The sequence below is a fragment of the Bufo gargarizans genome, chromosome 8, assembly GCF_014858855.1.
Source record: "Bufo gargarizans isolate SCDJY-AF-19 chromosome 8, ASM1485885v1, whole genome shotgun sequence".
Taxonomy (NCBI): Eukaryota; Metazoa; Chordata; class Amphibia; order Anura; family Bufonidae; genus Bufo; species Bufo gargarizans.
In genome coordinates, this window is record NC_058087.1 from 58,732,202 (window position 1) to 58,758,646 (window position 26,445).

The window sequence follows — 26,445 nt, forward strand, 5'->3', positions numbered from 1 at the left end:
AAACTTACATTTTGCTGCAAGCCCACAGTCCTGCAGCATTGACTTCCCCTACATACAGTACATACATAGGGCTCAGAAAGCTTGCAATGGGGGAATGGGGAGGCATCATGCTCCAGTGCATGCAATTACACCTGTTCTCCTGCACTCATGTAGAACAAGCGGCGTACATCATGTAAGTGCATTGTATGTGGAGGAAGACGTTCCTGTTGTGAGCTAGGGCACTGCAGTCTGGAAGCTCAGTGTATATATATGGGGAGTGGAAAGGAGAGAGAGAACAGGAGGAGCTACAGATCCCTGCAGCTGATCACACACATACACATACACTCACATACACCAACACTATCTCCATTCTCCCTAACACTACACTGGCCACAATCATGATGATCCTATCACCTCCCCCAAAAAGAAAAAGGACTGGAACCATCTCACCCTGATCTCACTTCTATGCATTAACATCTTCATCAAGTCTCCAGAGGATCTTACAAAGGACATGAAGCCAAAAGCAGACCCTGAGCTGTGAGGATCATCATTAGTGCTTTTATCCATAACATCCCAGGAAGCTAGGAGTAGGTTGCTTGAAGAGAAGCAACCCACGGTGCTCCATCCTCAGATTATTGCAAGCACAGAACAGTTCTGCTCTGCTGATCTTCAGTTTGGGGGGAGGGAGGACATTGCCTCTGAAATTGCTAGGCTGGACCTTCGCTTGAACTCCTGTGCATTTTGCTCAGTGATACTTTCAATGCGAAGCTTCCTTCCTCGTACCTGACAAGCTAGAAGAAACAATTGGCTATCAGGTTCCTTCATTGTTTTTTCATTATTTTATTCCTTTCGTTTTCTCCTTGCTGCATGCAAACTTCTAGGCAACATCAACCCTGCAGGAGATGCTTTGCTGCAGAACCAAAGCCAAAGGGATCGGGATCTTGGGATGAGATAATGATATCATTTGTATTGTCTTTAAGAAGACAGAAATTGATACAGTAAATCGGTTTGGTATTTTGCTCGATAGGGGATCTTGATGGATGTTCATGGATTATGCGGCTTGTAGCTGAGCGTAGGGACCATCACTTTCTCCGTAATAGAAATCAAAGCTATTGAGAAAAATAAATAAAAAGAAAACCTGGAGAAGGAAGTAAAAAAAGTGACAGATCTGCACATCCACTGAATCTGGCTGTTGTTGCTTTTTTCATATTATGTCTGCACTCCGAAGGAAATTTGGGGACGATTATCAAGTAGTCACCACTTCGTCGAGTGGTTCTGGATTTAATCAAGCTTCCCCCAAAAGGAAAAGACAGAGGTTTGTAGAAAAAAACGGCCGATGTAACGTCCAGCATGGCAACCTGGGGAGTGAGAGCAGCAGATACCTCACTGACCTCTTCACTACTCTGGTGGACCTTAAATGGCGTTGGAATCTTTTCATTTTTATTCTGACTTATACAGTAGCTTGGCTTTTTATGGCATCCATGTGGTGGGTCATTGCCTACATAAGAGGGGATCTCTATAAAGCACATGATGAAAACTACACACCTTGCGTGGCTAACGTCTACAACTTTCCATCAGCCTTTCTCTTCTTCATTGAGACTGAGGCCACCATTGGTTACGGATTCAGGTACATTACTGACAAGTGCCCTGAAGGAATTATCCTCTTCCTTTTCCAGTCCATCCTAGGTTCCATCGTTGATGCCTTTTTGATAGGTTGCATGTTCATAAAGATGTCTCAACCCAAAAAGAGAGCCGAAACTTTAATGTTCAGTGAACATGCAGTCATTTCCATGAGAGATGGCAAGCTCACCCTGATGTTCAGAGTGGGCAACCTTCGAAACAGCCATATGGTATCTGCCCAAATCCGCTGTAAATTACTCAAAGTAAGTATCCATAACTGCATTTTTTGTCTAGAATACTGTGATGTGTCATTTGGGAAAAAAAATAACTGGACACCATTAAATATTGATATTACGGTATGTCCTATGTCCACCATAGCTGTTAGGCTAAGCGTTTGTCGTAAGTAACCACAACACCGATGTCGTAAATAACCACAACATACTAGATGTTAAAGGTTGAGTAGAAATAGATAAGCGGCCTGTATTTCTTGCAAACAAGTACAATATATGAATAATCTAACCTGCACAAAAAACATCACAGTCTGTTCTTATGAGTTTCACACTTGTAATTAAATCTTCTATTTCTGGAAAATATGACCTAAATCTAATTTTTACTGTCTCACGCAGCATCTGAAAGGTAGAATTAAATGTCGTGCTCACTTTCACTAGGTAGATGTGAATTCTGGCCCAGTTTTGTTTATATACAGTATATTGATGATAGTATTTAGAGCAAGCTGTGGGCTGCACAATGCCAGTGTGCTACTCAGAAAGGCCTGATTTTTCTAGGATTCCTCAATTCTAACTGAAATCGAATTGCTTCAAATTTTTTACCAATAATATCTTAATTTTTCCACTGTGAGTAAATTAGACTGAGGTTAGATCAATTTACTTTCTGCTGAAAATGTGGATGGTGCAGGTCGGACGATAGCCTTGTTATCCTGATAATCAAGCAGCCATTTCTAGCTGACCTTTATTTGTACTCCAGTGTTATTAAAGTTGTGCGGTGAAAATTTCCAAGGCAAATTCTTTTATAGACTGGTTTATTATGGAGCTGTCATGGTAACACGATATCCTGATTTCTCAACACCTCAGGGGTTAATGCTGTGTACCACTTTTAGTACACCCCGAGGTTGATTTTCTAATCTAAACTCAGCAGTGAAGACTAAGCTGGTTGCTTATTTATTCACTCATCCATCACTGTTAGACCAACAAATTTATGTTCTCACATAACTTTCTGGCATAATGATCCCCTGGAGTCTCCTTGTTTCTTGGCTGTATTTTGCTAGGTCAGACTACAACAGTATTGATTTGTGGTGCCATCACTTTCATTTATCCTCACCACAATCCATGTTGTTAATTCTGATCATCTCAGTTCAATAGTCAGTCAAGAAAACTGCTAATTCACATTGAATACAAGCTGTAAATGGTAGCATAAGGTCAGTTTCAAGGTGGCTGTATTGGAAATCCAGGTAGATCTCTAGAACACTGTGAGCTTGGGTTACTAGACTTTTTTTTAGGCTGGTATTTGGACTTCCAATGGCTGGAATGGATGCAATGCAGGGTCAAGACCCATAACCCTTAACAATTTGCAAAACAGAACCTCCATCAAACCCTATTTGCTTTAAGTTATTGGAGTAATTGAGGGCTCTTGTATTGGAACTGTAATGCACACACTGAAGAAAGGCTTCATGACCACCACCTGAAATCCATCCAAAAACATTTCACTATTTCATTCCATTTCTTCCAAAACATTGTAGTTGCACAATTACTCGTTACACATTGGGTAAGGCCAAAATACTGTAGACTGTAGAAGCCAGTTAGATGAGTCCTGGAGGCAGATTTGATGTTTTTGAGGACCTGGCCTTAAGAACTTTCATAGACCGATAAGTAAAAAAAACAAAATGTGGGGCATCAGTAGCAATTTTCTCGGTGGGTTGGCTACCGGGATCCTGGAAAATGTCCTCCTCTAGGCTAGAAATAGATGAAAAATTGGGAGAAGAATACACAATGTATGTCAATCAATGTGGCCGACATGTCCTGGGTTCATTATCTCCTAATGCTTCAGGCTCTTCAAGTCTGTGATGCTAGCAGTAGAACTTGCTAGTGCCTTACCCATCCTGCATTCTCTTTAGGGCTGCAGCTAACGATTATTTGAATAATCGATTAGTTTTCAATAATTTCATCGATTAATCGGGAAAAAACACCAAAATGTAAAAAAAAGGGGTTTATATGATTTGACTTTAAAAATTATGTTCAAAGGCCAAATTAAAACAAATTGTGGTTGGCACTGTTATGGAGGATCTTTGGATGACACTGTTATGGGGGATCTGTGGATGCCACTGTTATGAGGGATCTGTGGATGGCACTGTTATGGGGGATCTGTTCATGGCACTGTTATGGGGGATCTGTGGATAGCACTGTTATGGGGGTTCTGTGGATGGCACTGTTATGGGGGATCTGTTCATGGCACTGTTATGGGGGATCTGTGGATAGCACTGTTATGGGGGTTCTGTGGATGGCACTGTTATGGGGGATCTGTTCATGACACTGTTATGGGGGATCTGTGGATGGCACTGTTATGGGGGATCTGTGGATGGCACTGTTATGAGGGATCTGTGGATGGCACTGTTATGAGGGATCTGTTCATGGCACTGTTATGGGGATCTGTGGATGGCACTGTTATGGGGGATCTGTGGATGGCACTGTTATGGAGGGGATCTGTGGATGGCACTGTTATGGAGGGGATCTGTGGATGACACTGTTATGGGGAGGGGGATCTGTGGATGGCACTGTTATGGGGGATCTGTGGATGTCACTGTACTGTTATGGGGATGGGGATCTGTGCATTGTTATCGGGAGGGGAATCTGTGGATGGCACTGTTATGTGGAGGGGGATCTGTGGATGGCACTGTTATGGGGAGGGGGATCTGTGGATGGTACTGTTATGGGTAGGGGGGTCTTTGGATGACACTGTTATGGGGAGGGGGACCTGTGGATGACAATGCTATGGGGGATCTATGGATGACACTATATAGCATCTTATGCTATATGTGTCATCCAAAGATCTCCCCCATAGCTGTGTCATACACAGATCCCCCTCCCCATAACATTGTCATCCACAGATCCCCCTCCCCATAACAGTGCCATACACAGATGCCCTCCATAACAGTGCCATCCACAGATCCCCCTCCCCATAACAGTGCACAGATTCCCCTCCCCATAACAGTGCAATCCACAGATCCCCCATAACAGTGCCATCCACAGATCCCCTCCCGATAACAGTGCACAGATCCCCCTCCCCATAACAGTGCACAGATTCCCCTCCCCATAACCGTGCCATCCACAGATCCCCCATAACAGTGCCATCCACAGATCCCCTCCATAACAGTGCCATCCACAGATCCCCTCCATAACAGTGCCATCCACAGATCCCCTCCATAACAGTGCCATCCACAGATCCTCTCCATAACAGTGCCATCCACAGATCCCCCTCCCCATAACAGCCCTCACAGCAGTATTCCTTAACCGGCAGTAACTTTTACTTTCACTACATCTTTATTACCTTACAATGAAGCTCCAGTAACAGGCAGAGTGGGCGGCGGCGTAACGTCACTCACTCACGTGATGCGCCTGCTCCGCCCACTTTATAAATGAAGCAGGCGGAGCATGCGCGTCACGTGAGTAAGTGACGTTACGCCGCCGCCCGCTCTGTCTGTTGCAGTGATTTAAAGTTCAAGGACCCGCAGGCATAGCGCTTGACCGCCCGCTCCTGTCCGCAAAGCAACGAATCGGACTATTACTCGATAAGGGGATTCGTTGACAACAAATTCCGTTATCGAATATTATCGATAACGTTGATTAATTGTTGCAGCCCTAATTCTCTTAAATGTTTACATCGGTCTGTCTACTTGTACATCTTCTATCTAGTAGCAGTAGTGCAGGATGTTGCACTTGGGAGGACCAATGTAAAAATATATAGAGGTCTCAGCGCTTGTAGAAGTGCCACGGCCACTTCAAGCAGCTGATTAGCAAGGGTTCAGAGAGTTGGACCCCCAATGATCTGATATCGGTGACCTACAGTATCTTGAGGAAAGGCCTTCAGTATTTTGATTGCAACCCCTTTCGATCCTAGCTTTTATCAGGGTTTTCCCAGTGTACAATATTGATGAGCTATCCTCAGTGTAGGTCATCAATATCTGTTTGTGGGGGTCCAACTTACGAAGCTCCCACTGATCAACAGTTTGAAGAGGCCACCATGGCACTCCAGTGAGCGCTGCTGCCTCCTCACTGCATACTAATCACAGTGACATAACTTGTATAGCAGTTCTGCTTGGTATTGTAGCTCAGGCCCATTCACTTGAATGTGACCTAGGAAGAGGCCGCAGCACTCACCCGAGCACCATGGCCTCTTGAAACATCTGTTTAGGATCAGGGAATCGGATCCCTACAGATCAGATATTGATAACCTATCCTGAGGACAGGTCGTCAATATTGTACTCTTGTAAACCCCTTAAACCTTTAAAGTAGGTACATACATTTTTTAACCCAGAGTCACATAGTTTAAATGGAATATTTGAAGAGCTGAATCCTTTAAAGAGGACCCGTCTGCTCTTCTAACATGCCTGTTTTAGTAAATGCTTGGATATGCCTAAAATAACAATGCTAGAACATCTTTTCGTAGAACTGTACATTGTGCCATTCCTCTGTTGTTTCTCCTGGAGATATCTGAATAAATTGACAGCCGGGCGTTATCACTCCGCTTAGTCAAAAAGGTGTTGCCCCTACACCATCTAGCACTGTCAGCACTGATTGGACATCGTTCATGTGTAGGAGCTAACCTCCAACTGCGAATCAATTCATTTTTTTTCAGAAGGAATATCAGAGGAAGAATGCAACGTTTTTAACAAAAGATACTCCAGTATTGTTATTACATTGGGGAATGCAAGTATTTACTAAAACAGATGTATCCGAGGAGGAGACAGATCGTCTTTAGGATTGTTTTTCTTTAGGCACATACAGTCAGTACGCCTTCCCATAGGCTGCACTGGATTCTATATGTACCTTTGCGGTGCATACATCACATCCACAAAACAGACGACGAGCGTTTCATGCTGTGAAGGGCATTCAATTAACATCCTGCAACACTCTGAAAATCTTCACGTCTGTTCTAGAAGCCACCTGTGACACTGATTTTTTAACCCTTTTAGTCACCCCCGATTTCTTCCGGGAAATGGACAGGGTTGATGTGAGTTCAGGCTTTACTACCGCATCGAAGTAAATTAACAATCAGAGCGACGCTCGCTAGATTTAGCCCTTATCTAGAGTTTATTTTTAGTATTATATAAGGTTCACTGTGCACATTATGGTTGAAAGATGATCTGTGCCTTCGAGGGTAATCTTAAATGAGAAGCAAAGTGGCAGAGGAGGTTGAAGTGCGGTGCACAATGGGAAAAATAGGGTGCCGATTTTTTGAGATGTTGATTGGCCGGTTGCTAAATGTTTTGTCACTTGAGGCTTTTTTCTTTTCTCTTCAAGGTTTTGCAAATAAGCATTTCCTAAATGTGTGCATTCCCTGAGTGCTTAATATGCGAGTCAACACACAAATAAATCATTAAGTGCTTGTATGCCAGTTCACTTCTTAAGAGCAGTAAGCCCTTTTCATTATCTGCATGGGGAGGGAGCACAATTAGTAAAGCTTTCGAGAACCATGCTGTCCATTCACGTTTCAATGTGCAAGGCTTGCTTAATTATAAAATGAAGGAAGAGAGGTCTTCTGACGATCATATTACATGTCTCGGATGATTGAGGACAAGCTTGCCTCTGTTACATTAAAGGAGCTGCCTCCTCCCTCCCAACCTAGCTGGACCATTGAAGAGATCTATACTTGACAGCTCCCAGCTCCCTGGATCCCAGGCTGCCTTCACCGGACGTCTAGTTCTGGTCTGTCAACTAATGCACTAACAGAGTCACATATGACACGGCCAATGGCTGGCCTCAGCGGTGACATGTCCCAAGCGGCACGCGACCCAACAGTGATTTGCCGCTTGGGGACACGTCATCTCTGAGGTTGGTCATCGGCTGCAGCAGCACACTTGACCACATTATAGGCATGGTCCAGTGAAGACATCTTGGGAGCCATAGAGTGGCGTGGATCAGGTGTGTGTGGGAAGGGGGTTTAAAAAAGGTCTAGGACAACCCTTTTAAGAGGGTTCTTGATGAACACTCTTGTCACAAATCTCATGTTTCTCAGGTCTAATAGATTAGCATTTGGAATAGATGCTTGTAGAGACTGTGCAACTAGCCCTAATGAGCCAGTGCAGAGGATGGGAGTGGTAGTGGTCATGATGTGATGTTGTGCGATGATGTGCTGCCTCAGTCCATTGCTTGCTGGTGACTGGTGCATTAGAAAGGTGATTTAAAGACTCAGGCCAGAAGTAAAAGAATAAAAGTTTCTCAGTGCAAAATATAACATTCAGCAGTAGTGCAATTTCTATCCCCAGATGATGAGGTATGGTGGCTGGTAAATTAGCTGATAGTATGCTATCTTGATGATGACTGTCTCAAAATTCTCGCTAACAGATGTGTGCTGGTACTTGTGCCTGTGTAATGCAGGCTTTGAGTTGTTCTGGCCTGGATGCTATCTAGGTGATGGGTGTCTGAACCATAGTCCATCATCTGCAGCAGGGTCTATAAAGCTGTGGTTTGCTGGTCACTCTGCTGACTAAGAACACTGTAGCTTTCAAGAAAGCCGTCACTTGAGATTCTTCACTCTGTCTCTGAAGAAGAATATAGTGCTGGTCCCTAAGACCCTTCAGTTAGGAGCTCAAGACTGTGCTTCCTCACTGCACAATATCTAAGCTAGAACTCCTTCTCCTGGCAGGTAACAGGACCATCCTACTCCTATTAAGAGGGCAGTGGTTAACCCTGTCCCTACCAATTATACTTTGTCATGCTTGATGTACATACATAACATAATAAACCACAACATAACTAAAAACTGAAGATACTTCCAGGTCTGGAGTATTGCAATTGCACCTTTGTTTATTAAACACAAGTACTTGTTTTGGGTTTTGGATCAATTTAGTTTGGTAACTAGAAGAGAAAAAAAAGGTCAAATTTGCATTGGATAGAGGTCTGTGCAATACTCTCCCCATATGGTCATTGAGTGCACAGATTACCACAAAGTGCCTCATTGGCAGACTGGGAACTTAAAGTGGCCCTGGAAAAAAATAAACTAAAAGTGGCCCTATGTTGTAGGCAGGTCCAAATTTACAGAAGGCGGGGCAACACATGTAGACAGGAACAACAGAAGTAGGAGGGCCAGCAATACTGTAGTGCATCACAAAATACCACCCCAGCAGTCATGTCAGGATAGGGAATAGGACCTCTTTTATAGGTGCTATAAAGCCACCACCCCATCAGAAAAACTGTCCCTTTACCAGTGGAATAAAAGTCTGAGATCTATGTACATTACCACAGTGCCTTCCATCCCTTGGTTCAAGCATGTGTCTTCCTAGCTTGGGAGTCATCCTCCATAACTACTTTGTTACAGGAGCCTTCCTGCCTTGTTCTCTCTCAGGCCCCTATTATGTTACACAGCATGCCCTCATTTAAACAGACTGCTAAATTAAGGCTGAGGGTTCATAGTACCCCAGATTTGGGGGTATCTGCAATTATGCTATGTGATTATGTTTCTGCCATGTTCACCAGCATCGGAGTAATGGTTGGCAGGAACAGGGCTAACGACCCTGTTCATCCCCTCTTGGTAGGAGTGGACTGGTCCTGCTTCCTGCCAGGAGGGGGATTTCAAGTCCAGACAGAGAAGAGAAAGCACGCACATGTTAGAGTTCCTACTGCAAGGGAACGTGTCCTGCTCTCCCGCAAGACCATGACTCCAGGAAGAGTATCAGAATCACAAACACACTTCCAAAAAAAGCCTCAGTCTACAAAGACAAAAGACAGCAGAGTGATCAGCAAAATCTCAATTTTACAGACTCTGCTGCAGGTGAGGGGCTGCAGCTCAAACACCCATCCCCCAGACTTCTTCCAGGCCAGTAAAACAACAGGCCTGTATCATACAGTGGACACCTATATCCACAGGTGCCTGCACGTGACATTAAATTGTCACCTAACCAGCCACCATACCTCCTCATCTGGTGCTAGAGACTGCACTACTTCTGCTGGATGTACCACAAGTTATTGAGAGACTATTATACTTTTACTTTCCTGCTTCTTCAAACGACCTTTATACTGCACTGATCCCCAGGGAGCAAGTAACTGAGGGAGTATACTGTGACATATATAACATCTTATCAGGGCCACTACCACTCCCATCGTCTGCTCTGCACCAACTCCTCGTGGGCTTGCTGCAGGTGGAAGTTGGAGGGGTTATTAATAATTTAGTATGCAAACGCCAGGATTTGATCCCTCTCGGGACTTATAATCCCATGGTGGGATCATGTGAAGATTCAGTCAGAGCAACTGAAAGGAGTCTGTGGATGGGAGATCATTTTGCACCAGATTTATTGTGCATGGTGTGATTACAGCCTAATGATCCTGATACCCTATGTACTAAAATAAGGAGCTGCAGTATACAGAATCTATCATTAGAGTCATTTATGTGTGCGCCTTGTACAACCATCTTCCCCTGGCTGTCATTACTTCTTAATATAACATGGACACAAATGGCAGAGCTGTGGAAATCCGTGTGAGCGAGGCTTTACTTACTCCATACTGAAATAGTCCTATTAGGCCAGGTTGGAGTATTTAAGTCAGATATAGTACATATTCTTCAAAAGGAGACACATTTTTCACAGATCCATTTACAAAAATGCTTTGTGCACAAAGCAAACCGGTTCTGCTTTCACTGTAGTGCCATGATCTGTTTTCCAGGGGTAACACACTGTTGCCAGTCTTTCTTATACAGGAGGAATAACGGCATAGCTATAAAAAAACAAAACAAAACAACAGACGTTCCTAAATTGTTATTTTATCAGGATTGCAAGTATTTACTAAGGCTACTTTCACACTTGCGTTCGGGGCTCCGCTTGTGAGTTCCGTTTGAAGGCTCTCACAAGCGGCCCCGAACGCATCCGTCCAGCCCTAATGCATTCTGAGTGGATGCGGATCCGCTCAGAATGCATCAGTCTGGCGGCGTTCAGCCTCCGCTCCGCTCAGCAGGCGGACATTCGGGTGTCCGCCTGGCCATGCGGAGGCAAACGGATCCGTCCAGACTTACAATGTAAGTCAATGGGGACGGATCCGTTTGAATTTGACACTATATGGCTCAATTTTCAAACGGATCCGTCCCCTATTGACTTTCAATGTAAAGTCTGGACGGATCCGTCTGAAGCTACTTTCACACTTAGAATTTTTTCTACAATATAATGCAGACGGATCCGTTCTGAACGGATCCCATCGTCTGCATTATATGAGCGGATCCGTCTGGGCGGATCCGCTCTGAACGCAAGTGTGAAAGTAGCCTAAGACAGTCATATCATGAGAGCCAGCAGGAAAAGCTGATGTATTTAATCAGTGCAGGATCTTAGGGGGTGGTGCAAAACTCCGCCCATGAGGTCAAGAACTTCCCCTGAGGTTCTGCACTAAGCATGGCACACTGTATCAGTTTTTCTTGGAACATTCTATTAGATGAGACGTCTTCTGTGACTTATCTATCTTATCTGTGACTGATCTAATAATCCAGAATATTGTCTACCGCCTCTTAGGTACCAAAAAGTGATTTTAAAAGAATATATTTACAGTTTTCTTATAATGTTTTATTATGGAGTATGATATAATTTAGTCCCCCAAAACCTGTACAGCAGCAAAATTTAGTGACAGTGTTATATTCTCCATTATATTATAGGAGAATTGAATAAATTTCGCTGTGGGCTCATTAATGATTCTGTTTGTAGGTTCTTGCACAGTCTCCGGCTACTTATCTGCAGAACATCATTTGTATGACACCACATCTAGAATTCAATAATAGTGTCTTTCATGAGTTATGATGACGGGAGATATGTAAAGTTTTAACAACCTGGTAAGATTTTAGAAATGGTTCCCACCCCAGTATTTTATTACAGAGGCTGTGAATCACCAGCTATCTATACGATAGGGGGAATTCTGCATATCATAGGAAGAGCAATCTATTCTGCTTAATGCTCAGAATGATCTGTAAGAGGGAGAATTGGCTATGGTTGGTTTTATAGTCAGTGGAGGTTTCTGCATTAAATACAGAGTTTTACAACCTCCAGGCGGAGTATTCCTCTGAAGGAATTGAATTGAACCTTTGTAATGAAAATACATTAGTTTGTCCTTTGTTTTTTTATCTTCCTGGGGACGCTGTATTAGCAAACACTGGACGCATTGGAAAGGAGGGGGGGGGGGGGGGGTTGGACACAACTAGCCAAGACCCCAGTTTGCTAAATATTCCTCTCCTTCCCCAAGGACACGAACCTAGCTCTGTAGGAGACTGAAAGCATAACAAAAAATGTGCATTATGTAAAAAATTCTGTATATATGTATTTTTTCAAACAGAGTGTTGTTTGCATATTTCATATTATTTGGTGGTGTTGTTGCTGTATGTAGCAGAATTATATTGTCACTAAACAGAAGTATAGTAATATTATATGAGCACTGTTTGGTAGTATTACATAAACTGCATATGGCAAAATTATAGTGTTACTAAACAGAAGTATTGCGGCATTATTTGGACACTAGTGGTATTATATTGTCTGTAGGTTCCAGAATTACATTGTCACTAAACAGAAATATTGTGCTATATGAGCACTGCTTGGTGGTATTATGTGTGCTGTATATAGCAGAATTACACAAAACTAAAGTATTGTGGTATTTTTGGGGGACTCTTTGGTGGTTTTATGTGCGTTGCATATAGTATATTGTCACTAAACAAAGTATTGTGGTGTTATTTGGAGACGGCCTGTTGATATTATGTGGACTTTATATGGCTGAATTATATTTTAATGAAACAGAAGTATTGTGGTATTATTAGGGCACTTTCTTGTAGTAATATGTGAGCTGCATATGGCACAATTACATTTATCACTATACAGAACCATTATGCTATTATGTTGCCCCTGTTTGATGGTATTATTAGGTTGTATACTTCAGAATTATATTGTAGCTAAACAATAGTATTATGGTATTATTTGGTCATTATTTAGTGTTATAATGTGGGCATGTGTATGTTGCAGGATTATATATTATCACTATAAGACGGTATTATGCCATCATTTTGTAAGAAAGAGGGTGTAACGGAACACCTGGCACCCCGACTGAGTGCCTCCGTTGCTAGATGCTCCTAGTGCTTTCCGAGGACTCCAAGCACTCCACTTGACACCGTACGCACTGCAGACCCCACGAACCGCCGTAGCTTGGTTGGGGTCTCACCGTCCTCCACCCACGCTGGACCTACGACAAGGCTCCAGGCTCCAGTGGGGGAACCTCTCCTACAGCCAGAGAGCAGGAACAGCTCTTACTAGGAGCATCTATCGACGGAGGTACCCGGTCGGGGTGCCAGGTGATCCGTTACATTGGTGGCAAGCAGTGGGATGGCGTCCTAGTGTGAGGAGAAGCAGCTCGGAGACACCGTTCGTGGAGTACAGGGAGTGCAGAATTATTAGGCAAGTTGTATTTTTGAGGATTAATTTTATTATTCAACAACAACCATGTTCTCAATGAACCCAAAAAACTCATTAATATCAAAGCTGAATATTTTTGGAAGTAGTTTTTAGTTTTAGCTATTTTAGGGGGATATCTGTGTGTGCAGGTGACTATTACTGTACATAATTATTAGGCAACTTAACAAAAAACAAATATATACCCATTTCAATTATTTATTTTTACCAGTGACATCTCAACATTCACAAATATACATTTCTGACATTCAAAAACAAAACAAAAACAAATCAGTGACCAATATAGCCACCTTTCTTTGCAAGGACACTCAAAAGCCTGCCATCCATGGATTCTGTCAGTGTTTTGATTTGTTCACCATCAAAATTGCGTCAGCAACCACAGCCTCCCAGACACTGTTCAGAGAGGTGGACTGTTTTCCCTCCTTGTAAATCTCACATTTGATGATGGACCACAGGTTCTCAATGGGGTTCAGATCAGGTGAACAAGGAGGCCATGTCATTAGATTTTCCTCTTTTATACCCTTTCTTGCCAGCCACGTTGTGGAGTACTTGGACGCGTGTGATGGAGCATTGTCCTGCATGAAAATCATGTTTTTCTTACCTTGCAGACTTCTTCCTGTACCACTGCTTGAAGAAGGTGTCTTCCAGAAACTGGCAGTAGGACTGGGAGTTGAGCTTGACTCCATCCTCAACCCAAAAAGGCCCCACAAGCTCATCTTTGATGATACCAGCCCAAACCAGTACTCCACCTCCACCTTGCTGGCGTCTGAGTCGGACTGGAGCTCTCTGCCCTTTACCAATCAAGCCATCTGGCCCATCAAGACTCACTCTCATTTCATAAGTCCATAAAACCTTAGAAAAATCAGTCTTGAGATATTTCTTGGCCCAGTCTTGATGTTTCAGCTTGAGTGTCTTGTTCAGTGGTGGTCGTCTTTCAGCCTTTCTTACCTTGGCCATGTCTCTGAGTATTGCACACCTTGTGCTTTTGGGCACTCCAGTGATGTTGCAGCTCTGAAATATGGCCAAACTGGTGGCAAGTGGCATCTTGGCAGCTGCACGCTTGACTTTTCTCAGTTCATGGGCAGTTATTTTGCACCTTGGTTTTTCCACACGCTTCTTGCGACACTGTTGACTATTTTGAATGAAACGCTTGATTGTTCGATGATAACGCTTCAGAAGCTTTGCAATTTTAAGAGTGCTGCATCCCTCTGCAAGATATCTCACTATTTTTGACTTTTCTGAGCCTGTCAAGTCCTTCTTTTGACCCATTTTGCCAAAGGAAAGGAAGTTGCCTAATAATTATGCACACCTGATATAGGGTGTTGATGTCATTAGACCACACCCCTTCTCATTACAGAGATGCACATCACCTAATATGCTTAATTGGTAGTAGGCTTTCGAGCCTATACAGCTTGGAGTAAGACAACATGCATAAAGAGGATGATGTGGTCAAAATACTCATTTGCCTAATAATTCTGCACGTAGTGTATATTGAGGGCAACGCTAGTATCCGTACAGCGCCCCTGGCTACAGCAGGATGGAATCGGCTAGTCTTCGAACAGCGTTCCACTACGAGGAGGATGATGACCCGGACTGGAGGGATGCAGTCCGGAAAGGCGTCTGGCACGAGGCCCTGGAAGATGTACAGCGTCGGCGGGGCGAGTGTCTCCCCAGTGAGGAGCAGCAGTTGCGGATGCGAGTGGCCCTACGAATGCCCCTTCTGGGAGAGGAGCCCCTGAATGAGTGGGTGACAGAACTGGAGAGCCTGGTATGGAAGGAGCTTTGGCTAGATGACGCCTACCAGGCACTCTGGTGGTATGTGATTCGGCACTCCCCCGGGATGGCTGAGCACGACAGACCCGAGGGTGAGGATTATGATGGCCCTGGCCTGTTGTTTGAGGCCTTCGCAGAACCGGAGTTCGGAGATGCTGGAGGGTCCCGGTTCTGGGATATCTATGACCACAGGGAGGCTATGCATGATTGGGCTACAGCGAGAGAGGTGAGACAAGACCTAGCATCTCTAGTGACAAAGGAGTGGGAGCTGGAGCAGGATTACCAATACCTCTTCAGCTCAATTCGGTCCCAATATACACTGCCAGAGAGCTGGGTGGCAGCCCCAGACCTACAACCCTACAGCTGGGAAGACCCGACTGAAGTATCCCCTGCTTCAGTACCAGCTACAGAGGTAGGGGTCCTCACAGACTGGTCCTGGGAGGACCCACAGATGGCAGGTGGAGATGGGACCGAGGTCTCTCTACCGGCCCTACAGGGATGCTGGGCCGCCTGCCCAGATCTCCAGCGGCAGTGCATATCACAGGGAGAGGAGACAACCGGTCTCTCTCCCCAGCGGCAACCTGAGTTCCAGGGGGAGGAGATGCGGGGTCCCTCTGCCTTACAGCAACCAGAGTCCTGGGGAGGAGAGGCAACCGGCCTCACCTTCCACCAGCAGCCGGAGATACCGGGAAAAGGGGAACACAAGCCCCTCTGCAGGGATGCTGGACAGTCGGTCCAGATCCCCATCCATCTCCGCAGGGATACCAGGAGGAGGAGGTAAGCGAGCCCTCCCCTTCCCAGCTACTTCCCAACAGAGTTCTGGGGGCAGGGGATGAGCCTGCCCTACCCACTGATCCCTTCCCAGCGGAAGAGCTGGCATCAGGGCAGAGCGCAGTCGGCCTCTGCCCTCCTCTATCCTCTTCTCCAGAGGCTGACTTTCCACAGGCTACCCCAGCGGAAGTGCTGGCATCTGGGCAGAGTGCAGTCGGCCTCTGCCCTCCCCTATCCTCTTCTCCAGAGCCGGACTCCCCACCGGCTACCCCAGCGGAAGAGCTGGCATCTGGGCAGAGCGCAGTTGGCCTCTGCCCTCCCCTAGCCTCTTCTTCAGAGCCGGACTCCCCACAAGCGATCCCAGCGGAAGAGCTGGCATCTGGGCAGAGCGCAGTCGGCCTCTGCCCTCCCCTATCCTCTTCTCCAGAGCCGGACTTCCCACAGGCTACCCCAGCGGAAGAGCTGGCATCTGGGCAGAGCGCAGTCGGCCTCTGCCCTCCCCTATCCTCTTCTTCAGAGCCGGACTCCCCACAAGCGACCCCAGCGGAAGAGCTGGCATCTGGGCAGAGCGCAGTCGGCCTCTGCCCACCAAGTACCTACAGCTCCAAGCTGGAGAACCACAAGGCAGCAAGGAGTCGCAGATGCCCACTCAACAGCTGGGGACATACAGAACAGAGCCAGGCCCCAAAATTCAACAGGTCCAGTATGGGGTTGTGGTTGGACTGCCAGACTAACTCAGGTACTGACCGTGAGGTCAGGTATCTGGTTAGTCTTCCCTGGGAGGGGGAGATGTGTGACGAAACCAACCTCGCCACTGTGTTTTGGAGGGGGCTGGTTGCCAGCCTCCTGCCTCAGGATTATGGCCCATACTAACTTTAAAGAAGACAGGCCAGCCGCACAGCTTAAATCTGTCTTTGGAATTGTATTTTGTTATGTGAGGGTACCCAGATGGCTAGTTTAATTGTATTCGTGTGGTCTGAGTGCCATTCACCTAATGATATGCACTCAGACTTGAGCTATCTGGGAATATGTTAAATGTCTGTGGTTGCTGGGAGGGTGTGACATTGTGTGTTTAAATGGTGATGTCTGTCCTGTTGTCCCCACATGTGTATTGGCGATCTCCCCTTTGTCCTGAGAGATAATTGGATTATCCCTCGGTTGTTTCTGGGGCAGAGAGGAGGAAACCATGATGCATTGTGGGGATGTGTTGTATCTGTTCGGTGTGTCGCAGTCTCCATTCTGGTCCCCTGGGGGCGTGTCCACCAGATGGGGACCTGCATAAATACGGGCGGGTAGCCCTCAATAAAGTGTTCCTGTTTTATCCTTCATCATGTTGAGACTGGTGTTTGGATAACTGATCAAACTGGGGGATTGCTATACGCTGACGATTTGCTATACTCCCCTGGCATAACTACTAGCTCTTGTAAGAGCTGTTCCTGCTCTCTGGCTGTAGGAGAGGTTCACCCACTGGAGCCTGGAGCCTTGTCGTAGGTCCAGCGTGGGTGGAGGACGGTGAGACCCCAACCAAGCTGCGGCGGTTCGTGGGGTCTGCAGTGCGTACGGTGTCAAGTGGAGTGCTTGGAGTCCTCGGAAAGCACTAGGAGCATCTATCGACGGAGGTACCCGGTCGGGGTGCCAGGTGATCCGTTACAGAGGGTTTTGCAGAGAGCCCTATTTATCTAACATATAAAGCTGAGTGTATGTGTGTGTGTATGTATGTCCGCTAAAGGAATCCGCATTGTCGCATTTACAATTAAAAAATTTGGCACACGGGTACATCAGGTGTCCGGGAAGGTTTTAGACCAAGTCTCCGCTCTCTAGGACATACCGTTCCTGAGATATTCCTAAAAAATGCATTAGCCAATAGAAGCCTGGTCACATGACCCTTATCAGCCAATAAAAGCTCTCAGGCCTTTAGTCTGTGGTGGGGGGTTAGTGTTAAGGAGGCGGGGCTGTGGAGGTCACTGTTAAAGGGCGGGGCTGTAGATGTCACTGTTATAGTGGATACGTCGATATCTTTTAACGACACACAAACATTAAATGAAATAGATTAAATATACCCGTGCGAAGCCGGGTCCTTCAGCTAGTATACTGTATAGCTGACATGTCTGTCTGGCTAGTTTGGATCTTACCTTGTACATTACCTTTTTTTTGAAGGTGCGTCCATATGGTAAACTAGAGCATAAGTTATATTACAAGCATCTAGTGCTTGACTACCACTAGCATACGATGCTGAAATAATATTGGCAGATTGTTGCCTAAGTGCTGCCTAATCAATAAAATAGACCATATTGCCAAGGATTTGACACTAAACTTCAGCTGAATATGATGTACTACATGAATTATCATCCATGACTGAGCTTAAAACAATTGCTGAGGGACCTTATGTATTGAAGAAGTTGTCAGGTATTAGAAAAAATATTTTCTAGAGACAGCACCACTGTGGTCTAGTGGCTGTGAACGATATTGCAGTGTATCCATAGTCAGGAGAATGAGGCTGTTATAGCAGAGCATTGGTCTGCTGCATGTAGCATACAGTACGTGTCATAATATATAATAAGTGGCCATATAAACCCTTAGGAAAGACGTAGCTGTTTTTTGTGTTTTATGTTTTTACATAAAAATCCGGCGCGGCACATGAATTGTTTGAGTGCAGGAAGAAGTGATTGGTGAGGGGGTGGCTGCTCATAAACTTAAACACTTCTTCCATTTTAATTCCGCTCTTCGATTATGACTAATATAAAATCATATTGTCGTTTTCTGTACAATAGTCACTTTCTGTCATCCGAAAACGTAATTACCATATGGGAACACATATGTTTATACACATTGTAACAGGTCCAAGTCCATACTGTTATGTTTCCCACACTTTTCCCTGTATAACTATAAATATATTGTGAATATTTTGTACAACCATTTATGTGGTGGGTGATTGGATGAGCTCTGGAGCTCCCCCTAGTGGTGGCTGTACGCCTACTGTCTGTGCAGGGGATTTGGAGCTATGTATCTTAAAAACACAATATTGATAGCTATAAATATATATTGAGAAATTGATCAGCACAGAATTTTAGATTGAAACCACATGATGATTGAGAGGCACTTTAAGTTATACATGTTCCTCGTTAGGTGCTTCCTTATCAGTGGCAGATTAAGTGCATGATAGGCCGGGGCTGTCTACCCAACTTGGGCCCCTCCCTCCATTTTAGTTAAAAAATGTTTCTGTATGGAGAGGCTGCAGTGCTTCGTGAGTGCCACAGTCTCTTCCTAGGCCATATGACATCACATTCATCGTTCACATGGTCCAGATGCAACTCTGTCCCATCTGAGTGATTGGGGCTGAGCTGCAATACCAAGCAAAGCCACTAACACATGGACAGCGCTGTGCTTGGTAAGGAGCAAAGTGGCTGCGGCGCTCACTGGAACATCGCGGTCTCCTCAAACAGCGGATTGGCAGTGGTGCCAGGAATCATACCCCCATCATCTCATGATGTTACCTGCAGCCCTATGTAACACCCCACATAACACAGTGAATTATTGTGTTATGTGGGGTGCTACAGGGGACTGCAGGGAACATCTACTACGTTATCTGTACACAGAAAGTTATCACTGTTATCTGGGCTGTTACAAATTTGCCAAATTTAAAATACATACGATTATAATAAAAAAGACTTGGAAAAGAATACAGCACCACATACCTCTTAGATCCAGGGACATCTCCTGTCATGTAGACCTTCTCTTTCCTCTTCTCCTCCGTTTGACCCAGACCACCATTACAAATTCTTTTAGCCACATCTCGTCTCTGCAGAGTTTGTTACACAGACATGTTAGATTTCTAAATTTTTCCATCAACCTCCCCATCCTGGTGTCCCAACAATGTCATCCTGCTGCCACTCCCCAATGTCCCAGGTTCTATACCGCTGAAAAAATAGTGACCCCAGTAGACATGATGGGGGTCATTTATCAAACTGGTATAAAGTAAAACTGGCTTAGTTGCCCATAGCAGCCAATCATATTCCACCTTTCATTGTCCAAAGGAGCTGTCAAAAATAAAAGGTAAGATCTGATTGGTTTCTATAGGCAACTAAGAAAAAAAGTCACAGAAAAAACTAAGATAAAAACATCCTGCACGATATGATAGATAAATGTGTGGATGTCCCTGGCCACATTCATGAAAAAATTACAGAAAAAAGATAATAATGCACCTAATAATATAAATGACACTTAGCCAATATATTTTGATCAAAACACGTCTGAGCCTGCCTACCAAGCGCCAAGGTGGGCTCAGGTCAGGCGGGTCCTAAGCCATTGGGCTTCTATGTTCAGGAGCGCAGACGCCGCACATATGGTGTGCTGCTCCTAGTCACCTCCATGTGCATCAAGCAACCAATGGGAGGAGGAGCAAGCACACCCATATGTACCACCTAATCAAGGCGCTCTATTGGATAGGAAGGGAAAAAGAGCAAAGGAATGCTACACCCAAGATAAAATAGGAGCACATTCACACTTGAAGGTGCCACTCCATCAAGCATATACTACAGAAACATCTGTAGTATAAAGAAAAAACTAAGATAAAAACATCCTGCACGATATGATAGATAAATGTGCGGATGTCCCTGGCCACACTCATGAAAAAAATTACAGAAAAAAGATAATAATGCACTTACCGGTAATAATATAGATGCAAGGATTATATATGGACCAATGTGCGGCGTCTGCGCTCCTGAGCATAGAAGCCCAATGGCTTAGCTAGGTTTAGCGTAGGACCCGCCTGACCTGAGACCACCTTGGCGCTTGGTAGGCGGGCTCAGATGTGTTTTGATCAAAATATATTGGCTAAGTGTCTCAGATTTTATTACATCAGAGTGAGGGGTTGGTCCATATATAATGCTTGCATTTATATTATTAAGTGCATTATTATCTTTTTTCTGTAATTTTTTCCCAAAGATCCCTATAGTGTCTACAGCAATTATAATGTCCCCTTGAGTGCCCCCAGTAATAATAACACCCTATATTGTGCTCCAGGTAATAATGCCTGAATAGTTTCCCCAAAAATAATGTCCCCTAATATGTCCTGTAAAAGAAAGGCCCCTACAGTGCCTCCCCAATAGCAACGTGCCCCACACCCATTGTAATTTCCCCCACACTGACCACATATATTAATTTCCCTCACACTGTCCCTATATATTAATATTCCCCGCACTACCCCATATAGTAATTTCCACCACACTGCCCCATATAGCAATTTCCCTCACACTGCCCCCATATAGTTGTTTGCCCTCACAAAGTAATTTTCACCCCACACTGTCCCCATGAAGTAATTTGCCCCACACTGCCCCATGAAGTAATTTGCCCCCAAACTGCCCCAATGAAGTAATTTGCCCCCACACTGGTCCCATTAAGTAATTTCCCCCTATACTGCACCATTAAGTAATTTGCTTCCACACTGCCCCCATTGAGTAATTTGCCCCACACTGCTCCATATTAAGTAATTTGCCCCATGTAATCATTTGCCCCCACTGTCCCTGCAGTAATATGACCCCAAAGTTGGCACACACACGAAAAAAAAACTAAAAACTAAAGGCTAATACTTACATGTGTCCATGATGGGGAGGCAGGCGCGCGTACATCAAAGCCCTGCGCCCCGACACAGGCGCGCAATGACATCATCGCACGTGATGATGCCTGCGCCAGGATTTTGCTACCACATAGGTTTCAGGCTTACTAGGCCTAAAGCCTACGGCAGTGATAGGCAGCGGGGCAGGGAACTATGTGCTCCCATGCCCAGCCGCAGTATGTAAGTCCCTATTATAATCCGTCACTGTTCCTTATGTTTCCTATGACACAAATAATTATATGCTGCACAGGCCGTGTTTAGCTAGCAGCAATTTCTGGTTTAGCAACATTATTACAGCAGGAAATAAGCTTTAGACAGCTGTCGCCCAACAGATGCTCCTCCCGACCTCCCTGTACACATGCACACTCGGCTCTTCTGGGAATGTCTTTGAAAATTATGGACATCCCTTGCAAATTTGTCACTATTAGCAACTATGCTACTTATGGCAATACTACCTGCTGCTCCAGCCCTGTCAGTCTTGTTTTCCCTGTCCGGTTATTCTTCGCATTACTGCAGCATTAAAGGGGTTATGCCAGGTTTACAAGTCAGGCTACTTTCACACTGGCGTTTCTGGGTCCGCTTGTGAGATCCGTTCAGGATGTGCAGGAGTAGAAAAACACAGCTGTTTTCTTCCACAACAGCTCCACACCTGTCCATAGGTCGTGTCTGGCATCTAAAAACAATTGAAACAAATAGAGCTGAGTGACACATAGTATATATAATAATAATAAAATGTATATAGCACCACAATATTCCGCAGCCCTTTACAAGTTCATAGGGTTCATATACAAGCGATACAATTTTTGAAGAAAGCAGCCATGTTTTTCTAATCTAGCACAATGCCTTTAAAATATTATTATTGTTTTTTTGTTATTTTATGCCAGCATTTTTATTAATTTTTTTGCTAGGATAGAAAAGCCCCATAATGTTTAAGAATTGCAGCCTTTATATTTGATCTTAGGGTACTTTCACACTTGCGGCAGAGGATTTCGTCGCCGGAACTGCCTGCCGGATCTGTCAAAACTCATGCAAACTGATGGCATTTGTTAGACGGATTAGGATCCTGATCCGTCTGACAAATGCATTGAAATGCCGGATCCGTCTCTCCTGGTGCCATCTGGAAAAACGGATCTGGCATATATTTTTTTCACTATTTTTGCAGACCGATATGCCGGATCTGTTTTGACGGAACACTCGGTGCCAGATCTGGCATTAATGCATGGCAATGGGAAAAAATGCCAGATCCAGCATTCCGGCAAGCGTTCCGGAATTGTGGACGGAGATAAAACCGTAGCATGCTGCGGTATTATCTTTTGCCTGATCAGTCAAAAAGACTGAACTGAAGACATCCGGATGCAAACTGGACAGATTGCTCTCCATTCAGAATGCATTAGGATAAAACCGATCAGTTCTTTTCCGGTATAGTGCCCCTAGGACGGAACTCAGTGACGGAAAAGAATAACGCTAGTGTGAAAGTACCCTTAGCATGTTAATAGAAAAGACAACCCAGAAAGAATGGATGTGTCTGGTATAATTGCAAATGTCAGATTTTAGCAGTGATGTTGTGTGATGTCAGCTTGTCATGAAAACTGCCGTCCGGGTGTTAATCTTCTTCTCCCTTCTGTATCTTCAGTCTCGGCAGACACCGGAGGGCGAGTTTCTCCCTCTTGATCAACTTGAACTAGACGTAGGATTTAGCACAGGGGCGGATCAGCTTTTTCTGGTTTCTCCTCTTACAATCTGCCATATGATTGATGCAAAAAGCCCCTTCTACGACCTTTCTCAGCGGTCCATGCAGACGGAGCAGTTTGAGATCGTCGTCATCCTCGAGGGGATTGTGGAAACTACCGGTAAGTCATCTTCTATTTTCCTAATATATGGATACAATGTTACAGTAAACCTCATTTTTAGTTATTATTCCTGTCCTATCTGAGTATTCTTCTGCCAGTCCAGCTTCGTGGTCTTCTATTACAGTCAGATCTCTTAGGCGCATTTTTTTGCGGATTGAATGCAGACCTATTCATTTCAATGGGGCCATAAAAATTGCGGGCAGCACAATTTTGCATGTCCGTCTCGCAAAAAAAATAAAATAAATTTGAAAATGTCCTACTCAAGTCAGTTTTGCAGACAAGAATAGGGATCTAGTCAATAGGGTAAGCGGCGGAAAATTTGGGATGCACAAGGCCTGTATCTGTATTGTGCAGTACATACGGTCGTGTACAATCAGGAACCGTGTTGTGGGCCGCTTAGCTCCTTCTGAGGCTTTCTAGGCCCAATATATGGCATTTGATAGAGCATGTTGTAATTTTCTGTGTGCAAAAAATCTCCTTTTCGACCATCAAAATAGCTGAAAACCAGATGTGGGATTCATGAGATATTCATGAAAACACAATTTGAGATGATGCAACCAAAATATTCTACTTGGGATAAGGTTAAAGGGGTTTTGCCATCACATACAATGGGGGCATATCGCTAGGATATGCCCTCATTGTCTGATAGGTGCGGGTCCCACCTCTGGGACCTGCGCCTACAACGAGAACGGAGCGGGGAAATTAATGGAGGGCACATTGCGCATGCGCACCCGCCCTCCATTCATCTCAATGGGGCCGCCGAAAATAGCCGAGTACTGGCCATTTCCGTCTTCCCCATAGGAATTAATGGGAGCAGGGGCCGCCCGTGAGCAGTGCACTCTCATTTACCTGTATGGGAGCAGCGCTTGCTGGTGGACGGACTTCGAGAAACCCCGGGTCCTCCAGCCACAGCTCTCGCCGCTCTGTTCTCCTTGTAGGTGCGGGTCCCAGAGGTGGGACCCGCACCTATCTGACGATGGGGGCATATCCTAGCGATATGCCCCCATTGTATGTGATGGGAATACCCCCTTAAGGGATCGGGTACATTTTTCTGGAACAAGCAATGTACTCAGATTGGCTGTCAAATCAGTAGGAGGCGACAATGAGCATGGGGAATAGAATTCACCAAAGTTAAAGAGCTTCTTTCAGCAGGATCAACCTTATAATGCCTGGTAGGGTAAAACATGCTGATTAAATCCATACTTCCTTCCCTGGGACCACTGCTGCATTGAGGAGAAATATATATTTTTTTTTATATGCTAATTAGTGATTAAGTGCAATGAGGGCGGGCCCTAGCCACTCGATGCACCTTAGTTCCTCCCTAAGTACTCCTTAGTATGCTCCCCTTCACCTGATCCTGTCAACCAAGTGGGGGGAGGGGATGTCCAGGGAGGCAGAGGGGAGAAACTAAGGTGCACCAAGTGGCTATGGCCTACAGTGAGGCACTAGTTAGCATATTTCTAAAATACTGTATATTTCTCCTAAAGGCAACAAAGGAACGGGGTAATAAGGGCATATTTTTTTAATAAGCAGGATCAGCCCTACCAGGCATTATGGTCGGTTTAATAGGGTTGATGCTGCTGACAAATGGCCTTTAAAAAAGTCAGCTTTCAGACCTGAAGCATGATGGGAATTAAATTTAGGATATATAAAACCAAAAATAATAAAAATAATAATATATATATATTTAAATGACTGAAAATATTTAAGATGATGATGTCACAAAATGAACCTAAAAGACTGTGTATATTTTAAGGGATTTTCTCTGTAGGTAAAAGGGAACGATAATGTGGTGTAAAGCGAACTGATTTTTGGCAATGAGTTATGGTGGTTTTTTGTTTTTTATTAAATTTTTTTATGAAAATTGAGTCTTTGATTATGGATGTGGAATTACTTTGCACTTACTGTGGCAATTTGAGGCAGAGCTGGTTGGACTGGGATGTGTGAATGGTTTGGTCATGATGTTTTCATTGTGTTTTCGGATATGTATAGGATTAAAAGCCAAAATTTGATCTTTTTGCCACTAATGATTGCTATGGGTATTATTTTCTCTCCTTCGGTAATGTGCAACGCTATTCAGAGCAGAGGTGAATACAAATACTTAAAGGAGTCTTCCCATCAAAAGCATTTTGTTGCATATCCTCAGGCTATAGCGTGTACTGTATGCCTTATACCTATTGAGTGCTTATAGCATCTGGGCCCCAATGCAAATTCTGTAACATAGTCTTCCCCCGCCATGTGCCATTTTAATACTGGCAGTGAACCTTTTGGGCCCGCCAGGCTGACCCCTGGTAAGGCTGCTACCTTTGCACCCTCTATATTTACACCCCTGAGGAAAAGGGAGGTCCTAGCTGCATCTGCTTCAAAGGACAGGTAACCAAATGTGTGCATGTCTCTCGCCATTAAACTTTGGCCTCATGCACACAGGATAGGATGGGATAGTTCATCCATTTGTGTTTTGCATCCGTTGTCCGTGTTTCCCTTCAGCAAAAAAATAGTGCATGTACTTTTTTCACATTTGCAGACAAGGATAGGTATTTATTACAAGGGGTCTGTGAAAAAAAATGGATCCTCCCCAAAAAACGGATGCCGTATCCGTTTTTTTAGCGGATGCACAATTTGCGGACGCAAAAAACATGAGGCCTTAGTGGGAGATATCAAAAGAATACAGCCTTGAGTATTTGCCATATATTTTCAGATGGAAATGTCCCTTTAAAGATCATCTGTCACCAGCGACCTCCCTATCAAACTGTTTGCATCGACACAAAGCTCTGGTTCTCCTGATTAAAACGCAGTATTTTCTTTTGTTGAATCGAGGCTCCATTATTCCTGAGTTAGGATGCTTTTTGTTAATATGCAAATTAGGTATTTGGTGCAATGAAGGAGTCACCATTGCTCTTGTTGCGCACAAGTTCTGCATCTTTGCTGCAATGAGGGTTTCACCATTGCTCTTGTTACACTAGCGGCTCCGCTTCTTTCTGTGGCCAGCCCCCTCTACGGCTGCTTTCAATGGCATGGCCAGGTAGTGGCAAAGCAGCGAGGAAAGGGCTGGCCACAGAAAGGAGCGGAGCCACGGTGCAACAAGAGCAATCGTGACATCATCATTGCACCAAAGGGGAGGAACTTGTGCGCAACAAGAGCAATGGGGACGCCTTCAGTGCACCAATGACTTAATTTGCATA

At 44.7% G+C, this 26,445-nt stretch overlaps 1 protein-coding gene across 1 annotated transcript; it reads left to right on the forward strand.

Moving 5' to 3' along the window:
* The first annotated feature begins 205 nt into the window (after positions 1-205).
* Positions 206-23,346, forward strand: LOC122945381 (G protein-activated inward rectifier potassium channel 1-like). Its single transcript, XM_044304454.1, has 2 exons — positions 206-1,862; positions 23,047-23,346. The coding sequence occupies exons 1-2, from the start codon at positions 1,191-1,193 to the stop codon at positions 23,344-23,346; spliced, it is 972 nt and encodes a 323-aa protein (XP_044160389.1). The 5' UTR covers positions 206-1,190.
* The last annotated feature ends 3,099 nt before the right edge of the window (positions 23,347-26,445 follow it).

Bases quoted from the DNA above. Each gene is read 5' to 3' on its own strand.
- LOC122945381 (XM_044304454.1), top strand. From the start codon at position 1,191: ATGTCTGCACTCCGAAGGAAATTTGGGGACGATTATCAAGTAGTCACC. The intron at 1,863-23,046 runs GTAAGTATCCAT...CTGTATCTTCAG, and splicing joins TCCGCTGTAAATTACTCAAA to TCTCGGCAGACACCGGAGGG.